Source organism: Coccinella septempunctata, chromosome 1, assembly GCF_907165205.1.
Source record: "Coccinella septempunctata chromosome 1, icCocSept1.1, whole genome shotgun sequence".
Lineage (NCBI taxonomy): Eukaryota > Metazoa > Arthropoda > Insecta > Coleoptera > Coccinellidae > Coccinella > Coccinella septempunctata.
The window spans coordinates 19,672,633-19,691,828 of record NC_058189.1 but is presented as its reverse complement, the minus strand read 5'-3'; the positions used below and the strand labels follow the sequence as shown (position 1 = coordinate 19,691,828).

Genomic DNA, 19,196 nt, shown 5'->3' with positions numbered 1-19,196 from the left:
TCTTCTTGTCTTCTTCTCTTTTTGTTGTTCTGTAGATTTTCCTGAGTCTTCTGTTCTTTTTTAAAAGTTCCTTTATATCCCTTGGCGTATCTCCATGTGAATGTTTCGGAATTGGTTTCCTTATTCTCTTGGTGCTTTCTTCATAGGCTTCTTTTATTTGATTTTCCAATTTTTCAACTGCTTCATCTAATTCATCCCGGGTGTTTATTTGGGGAATTTCCGTGATTTTCTCCTGAAGTAAATTCTTATATTTCTCCCAGTCTGTGCGATCCTTGGTTTGTGTCTCTTCTTCGTTTCTTGGGCCATGTCCCACTATGAATTCTATGGGATTGTGGTCTGAAGTTCCGTCTTCTATTGTATCAATGCTGATTTCTTCAGTGATGTCTTTCATTACGACAATGTCCAGTACATCGGGTAGTCCATTTACTCTTGGTATGTATGTCGGTATATCAGGTCCTATCACAACTGCATTAAGTTTTTCAGCATAAATCTTCAGTCTTCTCCCATTGGTATTTTCCACCCTACTGTTCCATTCCTGCGATTTGCAGTTAAGATCACCAATTATGATTTTCGGGTGTCTTCCTACTAGTAGCATTTTTAGATCCTCTTCCAGCATGTCCTTATCCGGTGATTTATAAGTCGAAATAATCTTCACTTGTCCTCGATTGGTATTCACAATAATCGATATTGCTTCTACTTCTTGACCATTGAATATTTGGTCGAAATGGTGATCCATATTCCTTCTAGACTGTATAGCAACGCCACCTGTGCTGTTAGGTCTATCATTTCTGTAGATATCGTAATTGGGAAATGCTATCCGAACGTTGGGGTTAAGTCTTGTTTCTTGGAGAGCTATGACATCCGGTTTCTTCTCTTCAATCAGTTCTTCGAATTCTGGTCTGCGGGCTCTCAATCCTTCGACGTTCCAAGAGACGATTATGAGATTGTTCTTTATCGTCGTATCAGCCATTAAATATTCTTAATAATTTGCTGCATCTTCTTTTCAATCTCTTTCTCCAGATTCTGCATCATCGTGCTGAGGAGGTTTTTCGTGAACTTATCCAGTTCCTCAGTGATTCCAGAAATTCCTTTTCTGGTTTCGGCTTTTTTGACGGTTTTTGCCTTTTCCGTCTTTTTCTCTGGTTTCTTCGTCTCTTTGACTGCTTTGGTTGCAGTTTCCTGGGGTTTCTTCACTTCCGAAGAGTTTTGGGATGGCCTCGGTGTATTTTGTGTTGGCCTCGAGCTGGTCTGGTTCGATCTTGGCGATCTCTTGGTCTTTTTAGTGACCAATTTCCATTCGCTACATCCCTTGTAGCTGGCTGGATGTCCTTGCTCTCCGCAGAGAACACAAGAGGCATTTCGCTCCTCGTTCTCCCTGGTAAGCGTACACTCCTTGGAGCTGTGATTACCGGAGCATTTCACGCACCTCCATGGAAAAGTGCACTTACTTTGGGCATGTCCATATCGCTGACAGCGGTAACATTGTCCAGGCCCAATCGTCCTTCTCTTAGGTTCAACAACACAGTTCATGTTGTAGAGCCTTTTCACCTCGAAGATATCCTTATTCTGGGTTTAAACCAGCAATAAGGGCATCGGCTGTTTTGTTTTATTTGAGGTCATCCTTATGACCTCAGCATCGACTATCCCTTGATCCTTGAGGTCGTCAAGGATCGTCGGGATATCTGCATCCAGCGGTAGGTATCTCACTACCGCGTATATTTTCTTTTCTTCCTCCCGTTGAAGAGTGTAAAACTCCCTATTTATTTTATGAAGGAAGTCCGTCATCCTTCTATGATCATCGGCGCTTTGTGGGACGATTCTTATACCGTCCTTTACTGTCGTCGCTCTTTGGTATTTAATACCGTTTCGCATTAACGCGTTCGAAATTGAAGTCCATTCGGACGTACCTCTCAGGGTCACAGGGGGGATTTTTTCTTTTCTCTCCACTGGAGTGGTTTTCTCTTGGTCTGGGGTTTCCAAGACTCTTTTCTTGTTTGTATCTTCATTTGACGAGGAGCTATCCTTTCTCACTCTTTTGGCGGGTGGGGAAATTTTGGTTTGAGGGGTTTTGACCACCTCCATCTTCTGTTTTTGAACCGGTAAGTTCACTTCTTGGACATTTTTCAAAATAATGTTCTTCTTGAGTGCTTTGGAGTAACTTTCCTTATTTCCCTCCTGCAACTCGAGCCTCTCCCTGAGATTTTTAATCTCAGCAACTAAGCTAGATACGCATCTATCTAACTCATTCACCCTCGCTTTCAAACTTGCGTTCTCCTCTCTCAAAATATCGTGTACGGACACGACATTAGCGATTTCTGGCGCGTCTTCTTCCATTACGGAATCGCAGTCCGAATGGTCAGACATTTTAGAATCTAATTAATAATTACTTTGCTACTCGAAGAAATTGGAAATAAAATTTTTCAAGACAAAAGAAAAATGGCTAAGTTATATATTTTCTATACTATGAGAAAAATAAATCGACTCACCAGTGATATCCGTGGAACCAGCGATCTTGGAGGTGATCTGGACTCTACACTGAACACACTGAATTTGAACGAATTTCCGCTCTATAACGCATACACTTATAGAACTTACAAAAAACTTCGGAAGTTTCGTAGACGGAATCAAAAATTCCGTAGCTTCGCTAGTGTCAACTTTCACTTCGACTTTCTCTTTTACAACACGAGAGATGACGTATCGCACTGGTATCATTCAACACATCTACCTGCTACAACGTCTCGAGGTGAACTGTTCAAACGGCCCATCCTACACACCTGCCAGGTATGTTCCTTTGTTACCTTTTTTTACCCCGCCTTTCCCTAACCGTACCGCCCGAGTTCTTGGAGATTATGCATTAGCTTCAAACGGCCTGCATCGCTCCTGGAATTCCGAGTGTACAGAGGTGTACGATGTTAGCTTCAAACGGCCCATCCTACACAACTGTCCGGTATGATCCCCTTCGAACTAGACCACCCACCGGGGTTACGGGGGTGGGTACAGCCCCCGTGATTTCGGAACACCTTGGATTCCGAGGGCACCCTCGCGGGTGCGTTCGTCGTCCTTGTTCCGTGGTTTAGTTTTTCCCTCGGTTCACCAAAGTATACCGGCAAACCGCCGTCCGTCTTAACGCCGGTCTCGCTTATAATGACCGACTTTGCCCATGTTACTACCCGCCGCTTGTACGCAACGTAGAGTTGACTTGCACTGTTTTCACTTACGCTCTTGCTTCATTCTAACTCCGACCGCTTCATCCCGCATTCTTACTTTTCTCACTCATCACGCTTCGACATTAAAAGCACGTTACATCCTGCTTCTGCTTCTGCACCGCTTATTCACCCTATACCCTGTACGACATCATTATGTATATAGAAGATATTGAATAGAAGTTTCATGGTTATTGTGTGTTTTATTTTTCTCCCGAATAGAGTTTCTAAGATATTTCAGAGATAGGGGACTGTCCGAACTTCATGAACATCTGACCCCTGGACATAACTTTCTCTGACTGTAGCTCCTGGTCACCTGTAGGATACCGCCTACAGGTTCCGAGTGTCCTCAACACTTTAAACTAGAGGTGGCGCCCGAGGTTTCTATCTTCGGAGAAGAAGACGGCAACAGATGGAGACAGGAGGTCGTCACACATTCTTTAACAGATATTATAGGGAACGATATCAATGTGATTTACTCAAAATATCACAACTCGAATATGCCCTCTATGGACTTCTCGAATTGTTCGATCGGCCGCATACATATTAACATTCCGATATGAATCGATAGAAAATTTTTGCAATCGTAATTCACATTCAATTCAAAATGTGATCGTCGGAAAAATCTTGTAATAACTCCTTTATTAATTGAGCGATTAATGATCTCGAACATTAATCTCAATCATTAATCGCTTTCATTAATTTAGTTTGATTGAATAACTATTTCAACACAATACCCGATTATAATATCATAGCATGAAAAGATTATCGTGATGTTCTCGAAATTCTCTAAGAAAATTGAGATTTTCGAAAACTGCTAAGAATTATCTTGAAAAAAACACCTTGTAAAATTTCAACCTTTATTTAATTTTTATCATATAATAGGTGCATATAAGAACTAGTTGGGTTGGTTCCCACAAGTCACAATACCGTCACCCAGTTACAGGAACGTCGAAGAAATGTATTATCAGAAATCTACACATTATTTACAAATTTTCAATGTTTAATTTTATATTTAAATATAACGCCTTGCATTTTTTACATTCTCCATATCAGGAATTGTGAGACGATCAATTACCATATTCACGAAAACTGATGGTAATTTCCATTCCCACATTCTGTTCAAACTGTCTGCACATGCATTCATCAATTCCAACCTCCTTTGTCCTTTCGCATACTTGTAATGAATGTCTGGGCCATAAATTGGATATGAGCTTATTTCGAATGTCCTCATTGCTTCAGCGATATAATAGTTATCGGCGTACATTCCTACTTGTTTTATACTTCTAGTCAGAAGTTTCCAATAAGTGATGAATGTATTCTCAATTTTGATAGATTTGAGGATCTCAATTTCTTGATAACACATTTTCAAGTAAGTGCTTGCGTCCTTTCGTTCTCTCAAGATCTCCCCTAGACTTTCGTGCATTGCAGCCCCCTTTGAAACTTCCAAGGCAATAAATTTTAGGATAGTCCTGCTCATTTCGTTCAATTCTTCCGTGCTTACAATATGAGGTAAGAGAAAATGAATAGCATAGTCTGCAGTTATATCAAGATGAGCACCGTGTCTTAGAAGTAATAAAGCCATTGGCTCAACGTCTCTTTTCAAGCTTAGATACAGTGGTGTGCATCCGCGGAAATCCTTGGTCTCCAAATCAAATCCTCTTTCTAGGAAAAGCTCCACCACTTCTGCAGCCTCCTCTGTTGTTTCTTTCGACCGAGAGATTAATGTGTGCATAGGAGTATAACCCATATGGGTGGTTCTAGAATATAAAGAGTTATATTCCATACATTTATCAATGATCTTTTTAGAGTCTTTATTATGAACACAGTGACAAGCACAATGTAGAGGAGTTCTCCCCTGCGCATCTGTAATTTTCATGTTTCCCCCATGCTCGATAAGTAAATTTATGAATTTTAACCTGTGCCAATATACAGCACGATGAAGTGGGGTTTCTTTGTATTCGTTGTTGCGTCTATTGACATCGGCCTTATTCACTGACAATATTTTTCTCGTTGTCTTGTAAAATCCTCTTTCGATAGCAATATGAAGTGCTGTATCTGTCGAGATTCCGTGTTGCATGTTGATGTCTCTAAGGTAATTCACCATCAAATTGAACATATTTTTATCTGAAAAATGAAGAAGAATATTGAAACCGTTTTTGTAAAAAATTTGCAACGCTAAATCAATTATGTAGATCTTCCGAAGAAGCTTCTATAATGAATCCATAATATACATATAGGGTATAAAAGGTACCTTTGTTATAAGGAAGGTTTGTCAATTTTTTTTTCGCAATGTTTCGATAGATGGATTTTCCACCCTGTATATTTCATGTCGATGTTTTATATGCAGAAAATATCGAGAACAATCAATGATTTCGCAAAAAAATCCAAATTTAAAATATCCTTTCGATGTAGAAACGAACTAATTAATTACAAATGTAGAACATTATAAAAGAAAAAACAGTTGAGGTCCGCCCAGGCAAAACTGGACACTCTATGTAAGCGTATGTAACTTTGTACAGATCGTACGACTAGATGGCAAAGAATAAAACATTAAATTCTTATCATTCTCCTGAATGGAGATATGGGCCAACCCACGCTTGTTGCAAGACCATGCATTATATACAGGGTTACAATGAATTCCCAAAGAACAGTCAATTATTTCAAAATATATGGGATCAAAACATGTCCCTCATAAAAATTTTAGGTCTGTTACAAATCTACAAGTATGTAGATTTGATATTACATAGTATTTTGATATCTGTGATAAATCGATATGTACAGGCTCGCTCACAAAGTTGTGGAGATTTATGTTTTTTCAATGGAAATTCATTGGTTCCCTAAATATCATTACACTTCGTTCAGTTACCACAAACACAAAATAAATTGCTAGAAACAAGGTAACACTAAATTACAATTTATCGTAGAAATGTCTTTGCATATTTGCAACCATTTTCCTTCTTAAGATGAATAAAAACAAATAAAATTTGAGTCAACATTAAACATGATTTTCCTAAAAAAAAAAATATAACCATCATTCTCTACAACTTAGTGAGCAACCAATTTACCAGGGATACGTAAGTTTTTAATAGTCCTTTAACTTTTATATAAGACGTTTTTTTTATAACTCCTTATATTTTGTAAATATGAATAATAAATTAAACGAATTCTTTGGTATTTTATGGGATATATAAGATATATTATAACCTATATCGAAATAATAATTTAAATGCAATTACTCACTTCCTTCTCTCAGTATCACTTCAGCCACGTTAGTTATGAATCCGTACGCTTTTATCCACTCCTCGTAATTTGCACCTTTTTTCAATAGAAATTTGATTTTTTCTTCATAATCAGATACAAGTACGGACCATTGGTGGTAATTAATCTCAAAAGAATATAATTTCGACGTGACTAAACCCAAAGGAGTAATGTACGGTTAGCAATTTGCCTCAGAGTCAACAGGAAATTTTTTTGAACCCACCATTTTCTTAACTGATTCAAGCGTGCCATTAATACATGCTTCATGAAGTGGATCAGCTTCCTTGTCGTACAGAGGCATTTTTGAATTATCTGTCGTTCTCATATGTACACAAAAATATTTTACTGTTTCACGTATAAGTTCACTACACTACACCATCTTCGTCTTGTTATTTTTTTCACGAAAACTCTGCAAACCCTCTCTGTGCTCTGTCGTTCTTGAACTGAAGGAAGAGCCAAGAAGTACTTCTTATAGTCATTTCACTTGTCATCAAAATTTCTCGGAACATTCCGATTACCTACTCATTAAACAAATTTAGTTTGAATAGCCTCCTTAAGCTAGGATTACCCTCTTTGAAATTTTATGAGAGAGTAAAAGATATGATTCATTTCAAATTATCAAACTGTAATGAAATTCCAGGAAATTGGGTATTGTTGATAACATCCTACCTTTGTAGAAATTATTGCCAGGTAGTTTTCTTTCTTAAACATTTCATGTCGGCATGAAATCACCCCTTTGTGTCCTTAGCAAACGATATTATCTCAGATGCGCTCTCCTAATTCTTATTTTCAGATTTCGACCTTTCCATTTTGAAATTGAATTGTTCGGAATCATCGTTGATTTTCGAATAAGATGGAGTGAGTTAAAAATTCGTCAAAACCGAACGGTTACAGCGAAGTCGATGAAATGTCGATATTTATTACTAGACGATTGCTCCGGGTATTGCATTAGGATCTAATGATAATTTTTCTGGGAGATACGATGGTTGAAAGTTGACCTTCGAAAAATTCCCAAAACCAGTTAAAAACTTAAAAACTCGTCAAAACCATACGGTTGCACGGAGCTCGATGAAATTTCGAGATTTATTACAAGATTACTTTCCCTTTTAGAATATGTATCACATTCAGATGTACGATGATTTTTCTGGGAGATATGCGTGTCGAAAGTTGATCTCTGCCACCCAAAAACCACCTCAAAAACTTTGTTCACGCTTGTTTGTGGTCTTTCTGCAATTTTATTTTATAACTCTCACTTTCGATCGTTCCTCGATGTGTTTTATTGGTGAGGAACACTTCATATTTATTTTAATGGATTAATCGAGCGAACTCATACACAAGCTCTTAAATGAGCTTACTTGAGCTCGCATCGAAAAATTGTATGTAGTTTCCATTCTGTATGATGAATTGAGGAGAATAAAGATTATTATTATTATTATTATTAATTATTATTTCGAATCCAATTGTCTTATGATGTGCGTATAATATAATATTAGTTTTCACGGCCATTCCAAGTACGCTATAAAAAAAATTTCGTACCTAGGCATGGAAACCGTTAATTCTACAAATATCTACTATTTGCTGAAACTTTTGAGGGTTTTCATTCCCAATCTCTGGAACAAAATCAATCACGCAGTAGCAAATCGTTTATTCCAATTTTTTTTAGTTGATTTCGTTCCAGAAATGGGGAGTTAAAACCGTAAAAATTTCAAGAAATGCAGAATCCTCCCAGAATAAATTTCAATCGATATCTACTATTTGTTAATTTATCAGTATTGGCTTTTTTCTTGTATTCTTTACCTGCCTTTTGAGCCCCGCTATCTCATTGTTATTGTAATTTTTTTTCTGCTTATGAGTTATAATTTTCCTTTATTTGTTTTTTGTTTGAGAACCTTGAGCACTCGTATATAGTTGATGATACTCTTTTTATTTTCTCGCAGCATGTAGTATTGGTATTTGTGTTGTGTTGCTTGCATTTGAATAGCAGATTTTTTATACCAAATTTAAGTGACCTATCGGCTTATCTTTTGACTTATGATTTTGATGTTCTAAATTCAACTGAAACTTGGCTTTCTTGTAGCATTAATAGTGATGTTCTACAGATACCAGTTTATTCCTTTGTAAGAAATGATACAGACAGAAGGTAGGTAATAAAACTGAGTATTTGCTAACATAACATTGTCCTAATCTTGAAAATGAATCTACTATGCTTAAACAATAGGTTTGACCAAATCTTATGGTATCACAATAAACATGTGGAAAGGGTTTTATGGTAACTCTAAAATTGGTTTTTCTACCTTACTATGGACAGTAAAATCATCATTTTTATCTTTATTCAAATCATTTTCAATATTATCTTCATTATTATCATTTTCATTTAAGTGAGTTCCTTCATTATCATAATTTTCATTATTATCATTATTAATATTCTGATTCGGATTATTAGTATTATTATCATGAGCATTCAAGAGCTCTCAACATTCATCTGATTCTTCTTCAGTAACTTGATTAATCATTGAAGGTAATTCGTCTTCATCTACTTCTTCATAAGTAGCTTCTTCAATCAATTTCATGAATTCTTCATAATCAATTCCATTAAAATCAATATTTTTATTATTTACTTCCTTCTTCTTTTTACTTCGAATAATATATATCATTATATTTATATTTGAATGCATAAAAATGAACTGTATCATCTTGAACATTATAGACCATTCCAATTGGTCTAAACCACACGCAATTCGTGGTAACTCTAAATATTTCTCATTATTTTTTTCACATAATTTACGTAAATCTATTAACGCTTTAAAAACTTTTTCATAATAAAATTATTTTGTAATTGAATAGTAAATATTTCTATTATCTCGGTTAATAAATAAATAATAAATAAAAGCAACTTCTCCTGTTGACTTTTTTTGCGATTTAATTCATTGATTCCTTCATATTTTTGTTTAAACGTTAAAGCAAAACCTTTATTCATATGAAAATCTTTTGATACACAATGGGCTAACGCATATTTTTTAGGGGCTTTAAATAAATTACCTTCTTTTTCTTGAAAATTAAAATTTTCTTTAATTTCTTTTTTATCGTAAAGTTTCAAAAATTCTTCGTAATTCAAATGATCGGTTGAGTTTAAAACAATTCTACTAAGGGCATTGGCATTATTATTTGAACCTTTTTTATATTTAATTTCATAATCATATTCTTCCAATTTAATACGCCATCTCATTAAGCGTGAATTTGGTTCCTTTGAAGAAAATGGCCATGTCAAAGTTTTATGATCCGTGTATATCGTAAATTTTCTTCCGTATAGATAGGGTCTAAAATGCTTACATGACCAAACTATTGCGTGGAGTTCTTTTTAGATTGTACTATATCTCGTTTCTGCAGGGTTCAATGTTCTAATTGCATAAGCTATTGGTAGGTCATTCGGATGATTACCTTGAGATAAAATAATTCCAATTGCAAAACCTGATGCGTCGGTACTAAGCACAAAGGGCTCATTGAAATTCGGATATCGCAATATAGGGTGATTCAATAAATTTCTTTTACATACTTCAAAGGCTTCAATATATTTCGGAACTATAATATTAATTTTTGCGTCTTTCTTCAAACATTCCGTTGATGGTTTTGTAATTTTCGAGAAATTAGGAATGAATTTTCTATAATAACCAACTAAGCCAAGAAATGACTTAATTTCTTTTTGTGTTCTAGGAATAGGGAAATGCATAACCGCTTTTAATTTATTTGGATTGGGTTTGATTCCTTCAGGGGTAATAATATGTCCTAAAAATTCAATTTCATTTTTGAAAAAGTGGCATTTGTCTAATTGTATTTTCAAATTATCTTTCTTCAAAGCAAAATCAAGAATAGTATGAATATCAGCTGAGTGTTGTGCGGGTGTATCAGAAAATATAATAACAACATCCATGTAAAGATAGCAAATTTTTTCAATATATTTTTTTAAAACGTCATTCATTAATCTTTGAAAAGATGCTGGGGCATTTTTTAAGCCGAAAGACATTCTTAGAAATTCATAATGACCATCTTCAACAGTGAAAGCTGTTTTTTCAATTGAATCTTCATCAACTTCTATTTGATGAAATCCGGACGCTAAATGAAGCACGGTAAAATGTTTTTTATTTCCTAATTTGTCCAATATACTTTCAATTTGAGGTAGAGGATATTTGTCATCAATTGTTTTATCGTTTGATTTTCTGTAATCAATTGCCATACGCCATTTTGTTTTACCTGATAAATCTTGTTTCTTTGGAACAATAACAACTGGAAGAGACCATGGGGAAATGCTAGTTCGAACAATCTTTTTATCTAATATGTCTTTAATTTTACTTTTTACTTCTTCGCGATGAATTTCAGGATATCTATAAATCTTACAATGGATTGTCTATTTAATTTCGGTTCTAAATGACACAGATCAATTGAAATCTCTGTTTGATTCTGACAAACTTGTTGGTAGTAAAAAGGTATTTAACAATTATCATTACAAATAATTTGATTTTTGAAATCTAAGTTAAGTCCGTATTTATTCAGGAAATCTGCACCAATTAAACCATCATAATTTTTATGAAATTTATACCAAATAAAAAATTAAAATCATTTGTTCTGAATTCTGAAAATAATGGTAATAAAACTTTTTCATCAGAAGTTTGCTTTCTTAAACAAGCAGTTAATGTAGTTGATTTTTTGAAAATATTTTTAGGAAAATGATTGTACGCAAATTTTGGATCTAATAAACAAACTGAATATCAATTAATAATTTACACTTTGGATTTGTGAATTCAATATACGGTAATTGATTAGAGCGATTTCACGCCGTTCTGGCGGATTATTATTTCGATAATTAGGATTTGGTTTGAAAACATTTTGATAATCATTTTCATTATATCGATTTCCAAATACTTGCTGATTAGTCGGATGATTATATTTCACTGGACGTTGGTTTAAATGTATCGGTTGCGAAGGAAATTGTATATTTCTTTGATTATTTTGATTGAAGTGATTGAAATTATTTGCTGGACGATTGTAATTATTTGCTGGGCGATTAAAATGTGTAAAATTCATTTTTCGATTATTTTGGTTGAAACTATTAGAAAAGTTATTCTTATGAATCTGTTGAGGCTTATTTCGTCTGCTTCTATCAAATAATTCGTATTGTTCTAAGTTAGAAATATAATCTTTCACAGCATTCACAGTATCATCAAAGCTATAGTCGTTATTCATAATTAAATGCGTTCTCCATTCGTAGGGTGAATTTGAAATAAACACTGTTTTGCAAATTTTTAGAATATTTGATTTATAAAGTAATTTTTCTGGATCAGTTATTGGATCTGCATCTATTCGATAATTAATTCGTATTTTTAAGGCAATTATGCGGTCTATAAAATTCAATGAATCTTCATGAGGCTTTTTATTTAAAAATTGTAACTGATGGATTAATACGTCTAGGTTGATAAGATCTCCAAATTTAGTATAGAGAAATTGTTTGAGAAGTTCCCAATTATTAGGAATATCGGAAGTTAATACTTCAGCACGAGCTCTATTAATTAATTTTGATTTTACAACAGCGAAGCAATAATTTTTAACGATTTGGTTCTCATTAGCGAACATCCTTAAATAATGAAATGAAAGAATATTGGGATTCTTGGACTAATTTTCTTTATTGTTCTTCAATACAATGCCGACGTTTTGAAACGACTTGTTTCTTTTTCAAGGCTAAAAATTTTTAAACACATTAAAATTTTTCATGATTTTCTGATGTGCCGCCCCGGCAGAGTGCCCGGTCCTGACGGCGGCCCTGTGTTTACAAACATAGTCACCGACGATATACAGGCTGCTACAGGAAATTATTCTATTTGTATATCGCATTGATTTTCGTAGTACCTAGCGGGTGAATTGAGAAGAGATTAATTGTGGAGGTTGCAGAAAAATTATGATGGTTAGAGAGCCTTCTTCTTCTTCTTCCTCTTTCAATAGGACCAAGTCCTGTTCAATCCTGTACATTTGGCCCTCTTCTGGGATCTTCCTCCGATACTGAACTCCAGCTCTCGTACGTACCACCTTTTTGGTGGTTTTCCTACAGGTCTGCGTTTGTTCGGTTTCTGATTTTTAGCCCACTTTGCCCATCTGTCTTCTGGCATTCTTTCTACGAGATCCCTCGAGAACCGTTTTCGTGTCCTGACCCATCTCACCACATCCTGTACGCCCAATTCTGCTCTTATGTCACTTCTTATTCGGTCCCTTAGAGTGACTCCCTTGATGGTTCGCAATATTTTCATCTCTGTTGTTCTCATTATGCTTTTTGTTTTCGATGTTTCGGCTCTAGTTTCTGAGGCATACGTGAGAATAGGTCTTACACACGTTTTGTAGATTCTGGTCTTGCTCTGTGAACTCATCGCTTTGTTCCTCCACACTATATCTCTCAGATAGCCGCTGACTCTCGATGCCTTTATCGATTGTGTTCGTGCCTCTTTTAATAGGTTTCTTTCACACGATATATTTGTTTCCAGGTAATTGAATCTTGATACCTGCTGTATTATTCCACTATCGACTGCCAATTTGCATCTAATAGGATTTTTAGAGATGACCATTGATTGTGTCTTGTTGATGGAAATGCTCATATTAAATTTTTCAGCGGATATTTTCATCTTATATAATAGACATTGCACGGCATCTTCATTTCCTGCTACGACAACACCATCGTCTGCGTAAAACAACACCTTTAGGGATCGGTCACCCATTCAGTATCCTGCATTGACTCTGTTGACATCCTCTACAATTTGGTCTATTATGATGTTGAATAGAGTTGGGCTGAGACTGTCTCCCTGTCGAATACCAGCATTGATTTGAAGTACTTCAGAGAGTCCTTCCTTAGTTTTAATTCTTGTTCTGGTTCCTCTATAAAGTTCTTTAATGATTCTTTGGTACTTATAGTCTATGTTGTTTTTCTCAAGACTCCTTATTACGTCGCTTAGGCGTATCCTATCAAATGCTTTGGTGAAGTCCACAAAACAGACAGACATGGGTTTATTGAACTCTATCGACTTTTGCACTAACTGACGAACTATGAATATTGCGTCCACAGTTGATCTATTAGGCCTGAATTCTAGTTGTTCTTCGGATATTGGTATCTTAGAGAGTAATCCATATATCTATGTACCTACTACAACTACAGCTCCACACATTCTTTAACAGATATTATAGGGAACGATATCAATGTGATTTACTCAAAATATCACAACTCGAATATGCCCTCTATGGACTTCTCGAATTGTTCGATCGGCCGCATACATATTAACATTCCGATATGAATCGATAGAAAATTTTTGCAATCGTAATTCACATTCAATTCAAAATGTGATCGTCGGAAAAATCTTGTAATAACTCCTTTATTAATTGAGCGATTAATGATCTCGAACATTAATCTCAATCATTAATCGCTTTCATTAATTTAGTTTGATTGAATAACTATTTCAACACAATACCCGATTATAATATCATAGCATGAAAAGATTATCGTGATGTTCTCGAAATTCTCTAAGAAAATTGAGATTTTCGAAAACTGCTAAGAATTATCTTGAAAAAAACACCTTGTAAAATTTCAACCTTTATTTGATTTTTATCATATAATAGGTGCATATAAGAACTAGTTGGGTTGGTTCCCACAAGTCACAATACCGTCACCCAGTTACAGGAACGTCGAAGAAATGTATTATGAGAAATCTACACATTATTTACAAATTTTCAATGTTTAATTTTATATTTAAATATAACGCCTTGCATTTTTTACATTCTCCATATCAGGAATTGTGAGACGATCAATTACCATATTCACGAAAACTGATGGTAATTTCCATTCCCACATTCTGTTCAAACTGTCTGCACATGCATTCATCAATTCCAACCTCCTTTGTCCTTTCGCATACTTGTAATGAATGTCTGGGCCATAAATTGGATATGAGCTTATTTCGAATGTCCTCATTGCTTCAGCGATATAATAGTTATCGGCGTACATTCCTACTTGTTTTATACTTCTAGTCAGAAGTTTCCAATAAGTGATGAATGTATTCTCAATTTTGATAGATTTGAGGATCTCAATTTCTTGATAACACATTTTCAAGTAAGTGCTTGCGTCCTTTCGTTCTCTCAAGATCTCCCCTAGACTTTCGTGCATTGCAGCCCCCTTTGAAACTTCCAAGGCAATAAATTTTAGGATAGTCCTGCTCATTTCGTTCAATTCTTCCGTGCTTACAATATGAGGTAAGAGAAAATGAATAGCATAGTCTGCAGTTATATCAAGATGAGCACAGTGTCTTAGAAGTAATAAAGCCATTGGCTCAACGTCTCTTTTCAAGCTTAGATACAGTGGTGTGCATCCGCGGAAATCCTTGGTCTCCAAATCAAATCCTCTTTCTAGGAAAAGCTCCACCACTTCTGCAGCCTCCTCTGTTGTTTCTTTCGACCGAGAGATTAATGTGTGCATAGGAGTATAACCCATATGGGTGGTTCTAGAATATAAAGAGTTATATTCCATACATTTCTCAATGATCTTTTTAGAGTCTTTATTATGAACACAGTGACAAGCACAATGTAGAGGAGTTCTCCCCTGCGCATCTGTAATTTTCATGTTTCCCCCATGCTCGATAAGTAAATTTATGAATTTTAACCTGTGCCAATATACAGCACGATGAAGTGGGGTTTCTTTGTATTCGTTGTTGCGTCTATTGACATCGGCCTTATTCACTGACAATATTTTTCTCGTTGTCTTGTAAAATCCTCTTTCGATAGCAATATGAAGTGCTGTATCTGTCGAGATTCCGTGTTGCATGTTGATGTCTCTAAGGTAATTCACCATCAAATTGAACATATTTTTATCTGAAAAATGAAGAAGAATATTGAAACCGTTTTTGTAAAAAATTTGCAACGCTAAATCAATTATGTAGATCTTCCGAAGAAGCTTCTATAATGAATCCATAATATACATATAAGGTATAAAAGGTACCTTTGTTAAAAGGAAGGTTTGTCAATTATTTTCGCAATGTTTCGCTAGATGGATTTTCCACCCTGTATATTTCATGTCGATTTTTTATATGTCACTTGTGAAAGCCGCAATATTTGACCGATAATCGTCTATTATGCAGAAAATATCGAGAACAATCAATGATTTCGCATAAAATCAAAATTTAAAATATTCTTTCGATGTAGAAACGAACTAATTAATTACAAATGTAGAACATTATAAAAGAAAAAACAGTTGAGGTCCGCCCAGGCAAAACTGGACACTCTATGTAAGCGTATGTAACTTTGTACAGATCGTACGACTAGATGGCAAAGAATAAAACATTAAATTCTTATCATTCTCCTGAATGGAGATATGGGCCAACCCACGCTTGTTGCAAGACCATGCATTATATACAGGGTTACAATGAATTCCCAAAGAACAGTCAATTATTTCAAAATATATGGGATCAAAACATGTCCCTCATAAAAATTTTAGGTCTGTTACAAATCTACAAGTATGTAGATTTGATATTACATAGTATTTTGATATCTGTGATAAATCGATATGTACAGGCTCGCTCACAAAGTTGTGGAGATTTATGTTTTTTCAATGGAAATTCATTGGTTCCCTAAATATCATTACACTTCGTTCAGTTACCACAAACACAAAATAAATTGCTAGAAACAAGGTAACACTAAATTACAATTTATCGTAGAAATGTCTTTGCATATTTGCAACCATTTTCCTTCTTAAGATGAATAAAAACAAATAAAATTTGAGTCAACAATGAAAACGATCAATATACATATCGATACATATAAACATAGTTTTCCTAAAAAAAAAAATATAACCATCATTCTCTACAACTTAGTGAGCAACCAATTTACCAGGGATACGTAAGTTTTTAATAGTCCTTCAACTTTTATATAAGACGTTTTTTTTATAACTCCTTATATTTTGTAAATATGAATAATAAATTAAACGAATTCTTTGGTATTTTATGGGATATATAAGATATATTATAACCTATATCGAAATAATAATTTAAATGCAATTACTCACTTCCTTCTCTCAGTATCACTTCAGCCACGTTAGTTATGAATCCGTACGCTTTTATCCACTCCTCGTAATTTGCACCTTTTTTCAATAGAAATTTGATTTTTTCTTCATAATCAGATACAAGTACGGACTCCTGGTGGTAATTAATCTCAAAAGAATATAATTTCGACGTGACTAAACCCAAAGGAGTAATGTACGGGTAGCAATTTGCCTCACAGTCAACAGGAAATTTTTTGAAACCACCATTTTCTTAACTGATTCAAGCGTGCCATTAATACATGCTTCATGAAGTGGATCAGCTTCCTTGTCGTACAGAGGCATTTTTGAATTATCTGTCGTTCTCATATGTACACAAAAATATTTTACTGTTTCACGTATAAGTTCACTACACTACACTATCTTCGTCTTGTTGTTTTTTTCACGAAAACTCTGCAAACCCTCTCTGTGCTCTGTCGTTCTTGAACTGAAGGAAGAGCCAAGAAGTACTTCTTATAGTCATTTCACTTGTCATCAAAATTTCTCGGAACATTCCGATTACCTACTCATTAAACAAATTTAGTTTGAATAGCCTCCTTAAGCTAGGATTACCCTCTTTGAAATTTTATGAGAGAGTAAAAGATATGATTCATTTCAAATTATCAAACTGTAATGAAATTCCAGGAAAATGGGTATTGTTGATAACATCCTACCTTTGTAGAAATTATTGCCAGGTAGTTTTCTTTCTTAAACATTTCATGTCGGCATGAAATCACCCCTTTGTGTCCTTAGCAAACGATATTATCTCAGATGCGCTCTCCTAATTCTTATTTTCAGATTTCGACCTTTCCATTTTGAAATTGAATTGTTCGGAATCATCGTTGATTTTCGAATAAGATGGAGTGAGTTAAAAATTCGTCAAAACCGAACGGTTACAGCGAAGTCGATGAAATGTCGATATTTATTACTAGACGATTGCTCCGGGTATTGCATTAGGATCTAATGATAATTTTTCTGGGAGATACGATGGTTGAAAGTTGACCTTCGAAAAATTCCCAAAACCAGTTAAAAACTTAAAAACTCGTCAAAACCATACGGTTGCACGGAGCTCGATGAAATTTCGAGATTTATTACAAGATTACTTTCCCTTTTAGAATATGTATCACATTCAGATGTACGATGATTTTTCTTGGAGATATGCGTGTCGAAAGTTGATCTCTGCCACCCAAAAACCACCTCAAAAACTTTGTTCACGCTTGTTTGTGGTCTTTCTGCAATTTTATTTTTCAATTATTATTTCGAATCCACTTGTCTTATGATGTGCGTATAATATAATATTAGTTTTCACGGCCATTCCAAGTACGCTATAAAAAAAATTTCGTACCTAGGCATGGAAACCGTTAATTCTTCAAATATCTACTATTTGCTGAAACTTTTGAGGGTTTTCACTCCCAATCTCTGGAACAAAATCAATCACGCAGTAGCAAATCGTTCATTTCAATTTTTTTTTAGTTGATTTCGTTCCAGAAATGGGGAGTTAAAACCGTAAAAATTTCAAGAAATGCAGAATCCTCCCAGAATAAAATTCAATCGATATCTACTATTTGTTAATTTATCAGTATTGGCTTTTTTCTTGTATTCTTTACCTACCTTTTGAGCCCCGCTATCTCATTGTTATTGTAATTTTTTTTCTGCTTATGAGTTATAATTTTCCTTTATTTGTTTTTTGTTTGAGAACCTTGAGCACTCGTATATAGTTGATGATACTCTTTTTATTTTCTCGCAGCATGTAGTATTGGTATTTGTGTTGTGTTGCTTGCATTTGAATAGCAGATTTTTTATACCAAATTTAAGTGACCTATCGGCTTATCTTTTGACTTATGATTTTGATGTTCTAAATTCAACTGAAACTTGGCTTTCTTGTAGCATTAATAGTGATGTTCTACAGATACCAGTTTATTCCTTTGTAAGAAATGATACAGACAGAAGGTAGGTAATAAAACTGAGTATTTGCTAACATAACATTGTCCTAATCTTGAAAATGAATCTACTATGCTTAAACAATAGGTTTGACCAAATCTTATGGTATCACAATAAACATGTGGAAAGGGTTTTATGGTAACTCTTATAGTTATTTTCCTATCAAGTGCGGAAAGTAATACTTGCCCGCACGAAACTGCCGTTGCCCGAACGATGCGAAGCAGAGTTCGGGTAAGCAGTTGAGTGCGGGCAAGACACTTTACGCAAGAGTTAGGAACAATATTTTTTCTACAAGCGCTTGAAATATATAAATATATCCATTTCACGAAACAGATCATATATCATTTGATTAGTTCATATATAATGACAGACGTAATTCTGCATGTCATTACTATGAGTTTCTCATCGTTGACGTTCTATGCATAGAAACATGATAGAATTTAATTTACTCTATAAGATTTGCGTGCGGGAAGAACCCCTGCTAATCCATTCCCGCACGCAAATGCGTGCGGGAAAGAAATAGCAGGCGTTTTTCCCGCACGTTTTGGGAAAGTGAGTCTTTGCAACTTGGAATGCGTGCGGAAAAAAGGTTGAACGCGCACGCTTGTAGAAAAAATTGGTTTTTCTACCTTACTATGGACAGTAAAATCATCATTTTTATCTTTATTCAAATCATTTTCAATATTATCTTCATTATTATC

At 34.9% G+C, this 19,196-nt stretch overlaps 3 protein-coding genes across 3 annotated transcripts; all 3 read right to left on the bottom strand.

Moving 5' to 3' along the window:
- Positions 1 to 4,218: 4,218 nt before the first annotated feature.
- LOC123322935 (poly [ADP-ribose] polymerase tankyrase-1-like) lies at positions 4,219 to 6,765 on the bottom strand. The gene is made up of 3 exons (XM_044911018.1): positions 6,688 to 6,765; positions 6,447 to 6,591; positions 4,219 to 5,330 (listed from the first exon to the last, which is right to left on the bottom strand). Exons 1-3 carry the CDS (start codon positions 6,763 to 6,765, stop codon positions 4,219 to 4,221), a joined length of 1,335 nt encoding a protein of 444 aa, XP_044766953.1.
- A 5,683-nt stretch (positions 6,766 to 12,448) lies between these two features.
- Positions 12,449 to 13,219, bottom strand: LOC123322934. The gene has a single exon (XM_044911017.1). It carries the CDS (start codon positions 13,217 to 13,219, stop codon positions 12,449 to 12,451), a length of 771 nt encoding a protein of 256 aa, XP_044766952.1.
- Positions 13,220 to 14,241: 1,022 nt separating this feature from the next.
- LOC123322933 (poly [ADP-ribose] polymerase tankyrase-2-like) lies at positions 14,242 to 16,753 on the bottom strand. The gene is made up of 2 exons (XM_044911016.1): positions 16,543 to 16,753; positions 14,242 to 15,353 (listed from the first exon to the last, which is right to left on the bottom strand). Exon 2 carries the CDS (start codon positions 15,343 to 15,345, stop codon positions 14,242 to 14,244), a length of 1,104 nt encoding a protein of 367 aa, XP_044766951.1. The 5' UTR covers positions 15,346 to 15,353; positions 16,543 to 16,753.
- Between the last annotated feature and the right edge of the window lie 2,443 nt (positions 16,754 to 19,196).